The sequence below is a fragment of the Zootoca vivipara genome, chromosome Z (assembly GCF_963506605.1).
Source record: "Zootoca vivipara chromosome Z, rZooViv1.1, whole genome shotgun sequence".
Classification (NCBI taxonomy): Eukaryota; Metazoa; Chordata; class Lepidosauria; order Squamata; family Lacertidae; genus Zootoca; species Zootoca vivipara.
In genome coordinates, this window is record NC_083294.1 from 38428781 (window position 1) to 38439554 (window position 10774).

A 10774-nucleotide genomic window follows, 5' to 3' on the forward strand; every position below is an offset into this window, starting at 1 on the left:
TGTGCATGTGAGGGGGGGGGGGACGGGCTCTTTGAGCTGGTAGTGGCTCCTTGGCTGGGATGTGAGTCTTGGCTACTGCCCAGTGATGTTGATCCTTAGTGCCAGCCTGGCTTATTACTTCCTTGGGTACCAAGCCCACTTTTGTGTGCTCCGTGTCACTTGACTCCTTCCTCAAAAGAGCTTTTAACATTCTCCCATGGTGGGAACATACACGCGCACGCACATTTTTTTGATGGTGAAGTCCATTTCAATCTGATAGGGATTACTTCTGAGATATAGGATTACACTGTTAATTTTATGTCTTTTATTTGGAAAAAACTACTTTAAATACCTTTTTCTCTGTTAGAATATTTTATTGATGCTCTAAGGCAGGCATCCCCAAACTGCGGCCCTCCAGATGTTTTGGCCTACAACTCACATGATCCCTAGCTAACAGGACCAGTGGTCGTGGAAGATGGGAATTGTAGTCCAAAACATCTGGAGGGCCAAAGTTTGGGGATGCCTGCTCTAAGGATTATAGAATCTTTGCAGAAGCAGCTCAAAAACCACACTGCCGTTGTCTAAGGATGTCTGCTGTAAAAGGACCATCCAAAACAGTATTTTTTTATGTTGTTGTTAATCTCGGTTTGTTTCTATAACAATTAGTGTTATATATATTGTTGACATTATATATTACAGAAGTGCCAATTTCGGTCCCTGCTTTCCTCATGTTTGTCCTGACAGGAGTTCAGATCTGCTACCAATTTGTGATTGTAGATACTTGTACATCCTGTTTCGTAATGGCCATTGTACCACAGACAAATGAAACGAGTTAAAGGATACTACTCTAAGCTGTCTGGCATGATTGGCAAGTAAATAAATAAAATGACATGATGGGTTAGGCTCTTGATCAAAAGAATTTTTTTAAAAAAGGTTCAGGAAGCCAAATGGGGCTCTTTTTTTCAAAAGCACTGCTTTTCTCTACTGCATGGCAACCTGCTTTTGAAACAGGGTGGTTTGGAGGCAACCTTCAAGCTGTTCAAAGTTTTCCAGTGGACTAATACAAGTACCTCCACAAGTTTACACTGCTACCCTTTGGTGCTCCGCATAGCATAGGGCACCCAATTTTGAAGAACTTTGTTGCCTAAGATGGCAACTGGAGCCCATGAAAGCTTATGCCACAATAAATTTATTAGGTCTTTACGATGCTACAACACTCTTTGTTACTTATCTTTCTGGTTCGTATTTAGACTTATGGCATTATCTTGCTGGGTTTTTAATGTTTAACATTAGTTGTAAGTAGCTGAACTTCCTCCCTCCCTCCCTCCCTCCCTCCCTCCCGCCCGCCCGCCCGCCTGCCTGCCTGCTTTTTACTGAACTGATAACAATTCTCTTAAGAAACTGTTAAGAGAAACTGTTATTTCTAATGATGTACTTCTTATGGACATAGAAAACTGCCTTAGACAGAATAGGACCGTTGGTCCATCTAGCTCAGTTTTGCCTGCACTGAATTTCTCCAATGTTTCAGACAGGGAATCTTTACCAGCCCTACCTGGGGATTGCAAGGATTGAACCTGTGACCTTCTGCATGCATAACAGCCTGATCCTCTCAAGCAGAGGTTTTCAACCTTTTTGTGTCCACGGTTCCCTTGACCAACTACATTCTTTCTGCTTCATCCCTGAGGGGCTCAGGAGCCCAGTATGTCACCCCTTGCCTGCAGAGCTGGCAGCCTCCCTTGTAGAGTTCCCCCAGCCTCCTCTCCCCTCTCCTTGGGAGTCCTCCAGGCAACCGCTGCCGCCACCCCTGCCCCAGAGAGAGGTGCCTCCTCACACTGCCCCTCAGGGGCCTGGGAAGAGGATGCTTGCAGTCTTAGCGGCCAATAAAGACAGGCCAAAGGTGAACATGAGGCCAGCACCTTACCTTGGGAGGCAGAAGCGGCAGCAGCGGGTGCTGCCAGGCCTGCATGGTGGAAAGGCTCCCCTTCAGCACCAGGCACTCGGCTCCCAGGCAGGCCTTGCACACAGTAAGCACAAGAAAGGTCAGTGCAGTGCCTGCCTGCCCATACTCCCTCTTTTCTGTCCATTCCCCAACAGCAAAGGCTGGCGGACTGGCTGGGTAGCCCACTTGCTTGCTTACTCTGAGGCTGCCTCAGCAGCTCCTAGCAACCAGCACCCCCTGCCCAGCCCCAGAGGCATCATTTGCCTGGGGAGCTTATAGCCAGTGCTGCTGCAAAAAACAGCTGTGCAAGCCTTGGGAAGGCAGAGACAGTGGAAGGCATCAGAGTACCATACCTGCCAAGTCTCCCGCTGAAAAATGTGGGATCAGCAGTGGCACGGCCCCGGAAGTTGCATAGAAGCAACTTCTAAGGCCGCTCCGCCCATATGTGGGCACTGGAAATCGGGCAGAGCAGCACTGGAAGTCGCTTCTATGCATGCCCGGTGGCCATCTTGGTGGTGGCCGCATGGTGGTGGCCATCTTGGTGACGGCCGCCAACATGCGGCCACCACCAAGATGGCCACCGGGCATGTGTAGAAGCGACTTCCAGTGCCGCTCTGCCTGATTTCCGGTGCCCAGACATGGGCAGAGCAGTACCCAAAATGGAGGCTCCCTGGCAGGTAGGAAATCCGGGGGATTTCTGGGATTTTTCTCCATTCGGGAGAACAGCGGAAAACGGATTAAAATCCAGGGGTTTCCCATGAAAAACGGGATACTTGGCAGCTAAGCACAGTACCCATGATTATCATTCAAGGGCATATCTGCCAAGTTGCTGTCAGAGAAATAAGGGACAGGGCGGAAGTAGCAGACCGGAAGTAGCGCTGCCGCCATTTTGAAACTGGGCGGAGCATGCTCAGAAGTGACTTTTGGTGCTGCTTTGCCCAGTTCCAAAATGGCTGCTGCGCCAGAAGTCACACTGCAGCCATTTTGGAACTGGGCAGAGCAGCATCAAAAGTCGCTTCTGAGCATGCTCCGCCCAGTTCCAAAATGGCCGCTGCGCCAGAATAAACCGGGGAAAACAAAAAAATCTGTTTTTTTCAGCTAGGAACAGCTGGAAAAACAGGGATTTCCTGGGGAATACGGGAGACTTGGCAGCTATGTTCAAGGGACCCCAGGGCGCCATGGCACACTGCCTGAAAACCACTGCTGCAAGGAGTTTAAGACCAGCAAGGTTGCTTAGTCCTTAGAGCCTAGGACACAAATTTACATATGCTAATCTATACATATAGATGCAAATCTAGACTGACTTTGAAAAGGAAAGTATAAAAAATTATTATTGTCTTATCTGATATTAACAAAATAATTATTTTAAATGAGGGTAGAAGTGGGAGAACCAGGGCTCTATGCAAAAGACTCATTTGCAGCGCCTCTGCTTAAGACACAGCAAAGCCCACTGAAATCAGGAGACTTAAAAGCATGCCTCACTCTATGCAGGATCCGGCAGTCAGATGTGCACTCTCCCATTTTAATCTCAATATGCAACCTTCATATTGATTGGATTCTTACCTTCCAAACTGGGGGCTCATAACTGGATTCCGCAATACGGATGCCCAGGTGAGGCCAAAGGGAGTAAAGGCTGGTGGGCCTAAAGGTGGTGCCAAAGCTGGCATAGCCATGGGTGAGACTGGCACTGATCTCCACATGGAGTCAAGGAAAGGTGTTTGACTGAATGGCACGTCCAAGTACACACCCAAGGGATGTGTCAAGGCCAGGTTTGGCATGCTCCCTAAAATTTCAGTTTTCTCTCGTTTCCTCCACTTTGCCCTTCGATTTTGAAACCAAACCTTCAGAGAGAGAGAGAGAGAGAGAGAGAGAGAGAGAGAGAGAGAGAGAGAGAGAGAGAATTTGCAGTGCATTAGCAACGGTTACCACTTCCATTTACACTTCCAATATTGTCCCATCATTATTATTGACTCAGTGCAATCCTTGAGATATCTGTTAAGAGGTAAGTCTCATTTGAGTCCAATGGGACTTGTTGCCAGGCAAGTGTGTACAGGATTGCAGCCTAAAGCCCAGGAATATTATAATGGACCAATGTTTTTCCATCCGTCACCAAGAGCGGTGACCCACTTTTTATTTCCTGTTCTTGCCATTTCCTGTCAAGGCCAGAGATGGGGAACCTGTTGCCCTCCAGATGTTGCTGGACTCCAACTTCCATCAGCCCCAGCCAGAAAATGATTAGGGATGATAGGAACTGGAGTCCAAGAACATTTGGAGGTTTCTTGTCCTTGCTCTAGAGCAATCCCCCTTTTTCTTACCTTCTGTTCCCTGAAGACTGGAATAATGCCAGCGATGAAAGCCATGTTAGGGCTGCGTACATGCCATACAGTTGAATCACATTCAGACCACACAGCTTCCTCTCTACCCCAAAGAATCCAAGGAACTGCCTATGAATGCTGTTAATGCAAATGCACCACTATCTGGGAATCAATAACAAAACCAGAGCCCATGACCCCAGGAGCAGAGAAACATGTACACATGGAAAAGATGTGAAGGTCAGGGCAGAGACAAAGCACAGGTGAATGGCTTGGGGGTTGTTATTATTTATTTAGTGTCACTGATGAATATTGTTGCACCTCTAACTAGAGGAAAGAGGGCAATCCAGTCAGATGGGTGGGGTATTATTCTTATTCTTATTCATATCCCCATAAGCCATGCTATCGAAAGAACTGGCAGTAAAGGAGAACCTTCAGTAGACAGGAAATCGTAATCATAATGATATAATAGTAGGTTTGCCATATCCCTCAAAGTGAATATCCAGACAGAGTCGTTGAGGTTTTTTGGGGTGGGGTGGGGAGGAAGACATCTTATTTGGGAACATCCTCCCATTTGGGAGCTTTTCTTTGATTTTAATTTAAAAAAGAAAAAAAAAGGGGGGGAGCTCAACTTGCCATACAACCTGGGCAATTTTCAGCATTTTTCAGAAATTCCCAGACTAATAATAATAATAATAATAATAATAATAATAATAATAATAATTCTCCCTGACAGGGACTCAAGGAGGATTTCATAGAAATATAAAGGTAAAGGGACCCCTGACCGTTAGGTCCAGTCGTGACCGACTCTGGGGTTGCGCGCTCATCTCACATTATTGGCCGAGGGAGCCGGCCTACAGCTTCCAGGTCATGTGGCCAGCATGACAAAGCCGCTTCTGGCAAACCAGAGCAGCACATGGAAACACCGTTTACCTTCCCGCAGTAGCGGTTCCTATTTATCTACTTGCACTTTGATGTGCTTTCGAACTGCTAGGTTGGCAGGAGCTGGGACCAAGCAACGGGAGCTCACCCTGTCACAGGGATTCGAACCGCCGACCTTCTGATCGGCAAGCCCTAGGCTCAGTGGTTTAGCCCACAGCGCCACCTGGGTCCCTTGTCATAGAAATATGGGAACCCCTAAAAACAGAGAAATAAGAGAAAGTTCAATTTAAAGTCATCAAGATTTGGCTTCAGTTGGGTTTGGGTTTTAACCAAAAAAGGTCAGTTTTGAAGTGTATTAAATCTAAATCAGGGATGGGGTATTTCAGGCCTGGGGGGCTGAATGTGGCCCTCAACACCCTGTGTCAACACCCTGTGACTGGCCCTCATAACTATTTCCAGGTCACAGCTTCTCCTTGGCTGCATACCGGTACTCCCTCTGCAAGTTATTCTCAGAGTGCTTTAGCAATCAATCTCTGTTCCCAGTGAACTCTGGGAATTGTAGCTCTGTGAGGGGAATTGGGGTGTTCTAGGAATTCTCAGCACACCTTTGACAAACTACAGCTCCCAGGATTCTTTGGGGGAAGCCATGACGGTTTATAGGGGTAGGATACCACTTGAAGTGAACAGAGAAGATGGGGCCTTAGTTGAACTAACAACAACTTTTCTGTAACGGAGTCACTGATGTGTCAGCAAAGGAGAAAGGAGGTAGGGGGAATGGGGGGCTGAGCATGCGCCAATGCTGTGATGAGGGATTGAGGTAAGCAGTGCTATTTTTCTAGAAAAAGAGGTGCCAGAACTCGCCATGAATTTGTTCTCTTATAATGGCAATGGCACGCAGTTCTGGTGAGTTCCGGCTGGGAAAAAAAAAAACCCTGGAGGTGAGGCTGGTTTGTACCTGTGAGACATTTCTACAGTTCCCACCCATATTCCATTCTGAAAACAAGCAAAAGAGTAGTAACATCCAGATTTGGAATAGTGATTGGTTCACTTTTCTATTTCTCACATTCGGAGTCAGACATTGATTTACCTAGCACTATAAAATATGGATATGTAATAAGGTAAAAGGTAAAGGACCCCTGGATGGTTAAGTCCAGTCAAAGGCGACTATGGGGTTGCAGCACTCATCTCGCTTTCAGGCCGAGGGAGCCGGCGTTTGTCCACAGACAGCTTTCTGGGTGATGTGGCCAGCAGGACTAAACCGCTTCTGGCACAACGGGATACTGTGACGAGTGCCAGAGCGCACACAGAAACATAATAACAATAAATTTATTATTTGTATCCTCCCCACCTGATTGGGTTGCCCCAGCCACTCTGGGAGGCTTACCTGAAGTAGCTGTATCTTACCTGAACTCTGGCTTCATTAAGGCCCAGCCTCGCTGCAAGTTCCTCCCTGCCAATGGAGAAGCAAACGCATTTTGAACACGATTATTGCAGCATTCCGTATACAGTGCTACCAGTGGGCCTGCTTTATATGAGGGAAATGTCTCAGCCCCAAGGAGCTTACAATCTACAGTATAGTCCAGGCATCCCCAAACTGCGGCCCTCCAGGTGTTTTGGCCTACAACTCCCATCATCCCTAGCTAACAGGACCAGTGGTCGGGGAAGATGGGAATTGTAGTCCAAAACATCTGGAGGGCCGAAGTTTGGGGATGCCTGGTATAGTTCAACACGGGAACAACCGAGGGAAGGGATACAGGTGGAGGAAGGCATTTAAAGCACATCAGATCCCCCTCAAGAATCCTAAGAAGCATAGTTTGCTAAGGGTGCTGGGAACTGCAGCTCTGTGAGGGTTAAACTACAGTTCCCCGGATTCTTTTGGAGTTGTTTTATGTAAGGTGTGTACATGACTACAAGATCTGCTAAAGCAGAGGCTGGAGTTTCATCACGACTGGAATTGTATAGTGAGGGGCAAGGGCCATTGCTCTGTGGTAGACCATCTGCAGATGGTGCCTGGTTCGATCCCTCACTAGGGAAAGTAAAGATCCTTGCCTAAAATCACTACCAGTCAGAGATGACAAAACTGACCAAGATGGACCAATGGGCTGACTCACATAATAATAACAGCAGCAACAACAATAATCATTTTATTTATACACTGCCCATTGGGCTGGGTTGCCGCAGCCACTCCGGGCAGCTTCCAATACATATAAAATAATAACAAAACATCAAAAATCCAAAGATTCCCAACACAGGGCTGCCTTCAAGTGTCTTTTAAAAGTTGTATAGTTCTTTATCTGATGGGAGGGCATCCACAGTGTGCCACTACCGAGAAGGCCGTCTGCCTGGTTCCCTGTAACTTCACTTCTTGCAGTGAGGGAACTGCCAGAAGGCCCTCAGAGCTTGACTTCATTGTCTGGGCTGAATAACAGGGGGTGGAGATACTCCTTCAGATATACAGGGCCAAGGCTGTTTATGGCTTTAAAGGTCAACACTTTGAATTGTGCTCGGAAATATACTGGGAGCCAGTGAAGATCCTTTAGGACTGGTGTTATATGGTTCCGGCGGCCACTCCCAGTCACCGGCCTAACTGCCGCTTTCTGGATTAATTGTAGTTTCCAGGTCACCTTCATAGGTAGTCCCATGTAAGGTGTGTTGCAGTAGTCCAAGCGGGAGATAACAAGAGCATGCACCACTCATCCCCCAATATCACTTTCTGGACACAGCCAAGGAGGATGGAACAGAATCACTGCATAACAGTACCCCCCAGCTCCCAACTCCTCTAGATGGTCCAGAAGGATACCATGGTCAATAGTATCAAAAGCTGCTGAGAAATCCAGCAGAACCAGGAAACAGCTTCCACCAGGCTAGGTGTCTCCAGGAGAACATCTACCACCAGGCTAGGTGTCTCCAGGAGAACATCTACCACATCCTGAAGCAGCTTGGGCAGGGAAACATGCACTCAGAAAACTGTGTCTCCCCAGTAGGATGCCTGGTGCAAGCTAAAGACTTCCTAAAAATCACTGCTGTGTGTAAGAGAAACCTGAGGATCGCTGTGAATTTTTTTGGGCGGGTTGGCTCCCTTTGAAAATATTGGGGGGGGCATCGTCTGCCCCTCCCCCACCCCCAGATGGCACCCCTAGTTGTGCTTTATATAATTGTTTGTTTCATTGCCAGTTTTAGTTATGGATTTTTAAGGCCACAGTGTTTGCATCCTTGTGTCTGGATAGGCTCACCTAAATGTTTTAAGCAGGTGCTGAAAGAAAAAGCATACAGCAAAGGCAACTGCCTGCCTGACATCAATAGACAGGGAGTTCCAAAGTGTAGGTGCTACCACACTAAAATACCAGTTTGTTACAGGTGTAATGGTTGGCTGGCTTGCCCCTGATAAGCAATTGCTGAACAAGGTACACTGTGAGATGAAGTGGAGAGCAACAGGGAGGCATTAGCAAGATGAGCTTGGGATCATATGATGCAATAAACAACCTTGACATATAAAACATAGGAAGTTGCCCTGTACCAGGCTGGACTATTTATCCATCTCGCCTACTATTCTTGGCTCTAACCAGTTCTAACTGGTATCCCCATCACATGCTCGCTAAATCCTTTTACCTGGAAATGCCAGGAATTGAACCTGGAACCTTTGCATTTTCACAACAATTTCTTTTGGTACAGTTTTTATTTTTATTTTTTTAAATGGATCTTCTCTGTAGGTACCTGTATAGATATAGGCATTATTAATTATTATTATTATTATTATTTTGTTTGCATCCCCTCTCGACTAGGCACCCTGTGCAGAGGAACTGCCCACACTGCCCTAAATCCGGGGCTGCCCCAGCATCTCCGAGTAGGAGATGGGAACGTCCAGACTGAAACCCTGGCCAGAGACTGTTAGTGTTGACAATATTGACCCCAAAGCCAGATTTAGAGCAGACTCACAGCATACTTTTGAAGCAGGTGGCTCTCCTCCCCCAATCTTGGGCACTTTCGTTTAAGGATGAAACTACAGTTCCAACGCGGTATTTAGACGGATAGTGCAGATGGGGCCACACCTGTCCTTCCCGCTACCGAAAGCGCACCTAACCTACCTGGTGAACACATCTGGGTAGTGAGACTTGAGGAAGGCGCGCTCCAGTTCCTCCAGCTGGTAGTTGCTGAAGGTTGTCCGGTAGCGGCGCTGCTTCCTCTTCGGCTGCGCGGGCCCAGGAGCCTCGACGGCGTTGCCTGCTGCGTTCTGCGCCGGGATGTTTGGATCGCCGCTCCCTCCAGCTTCCTCTTCTCCCTTCCCCTTGTCCGCGCCGCTCCTCACCGGGAGTTCTGGTGGCATTTTTTCCGCCATCAGATGGGCCTGGGGTGGGTTCGGCGGCTGGACGGGGTCTCCCGCTTGCAGAAGTAAGGAGGGGAAAAGGATAATTTTTGTAAGTGGAGGGGGAGAGGCGAGGGAAGAAATCGCGTCCGTGCCTGCCCTTGGAGAGTCAATAACGAGAGTGAAACGGGCGTCAGGATCGCCTCCTGGAAAAGCGCGCGCCGCCACCCACACCCCTGCCGTAGCTCTGTTTACTTGGAAGTAAAGCCTCGTGGAGTTCCGCGGGATAGGAGAAAGGCTAGTTAACACCCACGGCAAATAGGCCAGTAAAGTAAAATTTAGGCTTGGAACTAAAAGTGATGTACGCCAGTCAGGGCAGGATATAGTACAGTTTTGGTGTGTTTTAAGTTTGCGCAAACCCCGACAGCACCGAATAAAGTAAGGCTGAAGTCTCACTTGCGTTTACGTAAGGTATGGGGGACGCGGGGGTAAAGTCCTGCTTTGATGGAGTTACTTGGCTGCAAAGATATTTAGGATTTGCGTTTAGGGCTGCGGCAGCGGCGATAACGGCTGAGCCTAGACAGGTGCAGGTGGAGATGAGCGAATAGTTTTTGCCCCCCCCCCCCCGAATCCTAGCAACCTTCCCACCCTGGAGTTCTCTGCCGGCAACGCTGGACAGAAAACCACACACACCCCGACTCAGTCCTCCTGGGCCCAGTGGCATTCCTGGGGTCTCCCTAAAACCCCTCTTCTCCACCTTGATGGACGGGGCGAGTTGGAAGAAGGGCGCCCCCTCACTAATCCCCCCCGGTACCGTATCGTTTTCCTCCTTTCCCGTCGCTCACCGTGGTGTCCCGCGTCGGGGCTCTGGCTGTCCAGGATGCTGTCGATGAAGTAAGAGGTGAGCAAGTGCAGGGCGGGGGCAGCGGGGGAGCTAGCGTTCTCCATAGCTACTACAGTAGCCGCCCAGCGCACGGCGCCGAGTTTTATTGGAGCGGACAGCGCCCCTATTAGATTTCATGGGCGGGCCTGGCAATGACCCTGGGCAGGTACTTGGCATCTGAGGGGGGTGGGGTGCGAGGCGTCCCCTGGGAAGAAGAACGCGAGCAGCAACCGCTTCCGGATAATGTAGCATCCCGCCCGAGGTGCAGTCTACCAGCCAGATTAGTTGAGTTGCTTCTTATCCCAAGGGTGGCTTGAGAGATTCGAAAGTTCTGTCGGAGAAACTACTACTGGAAAGGGTGCCTACTTTCCAGGCGGCCCGATTCTGGCATCTCGACCACTGTTGCTTGGCACCCGTCTTTCTCGGGAAAGGGTGGGTGGGTGCACCTGAGCAAGGATAAAAACAGTGAATTTCCG

The 10774-nt window shown here is 48.7% G+C and overlaps 1 protein-coding gene across 1 annotated transcript; it reads right to left on the bottom strand.

The window, feature by feature from the left end:
• Positions 1-2698: 2698 nt before the first annotated feature.
• Positions 2699-10363, bottom strand: ESX1 (ESX homeobox 1). The gene is made up of 5 exons (XM_060270579.1): positions 10261-10363; positions 9198-9492; positions 6517-6562; positions 3482-3759; positions 2699-2747 (listed from the first exon to the last, which is right to left on the bottom strand). Exons 1-5 carry the CDS (start codon positions 10361-10363, stop codon positions 2699-2701), a joined length of 771 nt encoding a protein of 256 aa, XP_060126562.1.
• Positions 10364-10774: the final 411 nt, after the last annotated feature.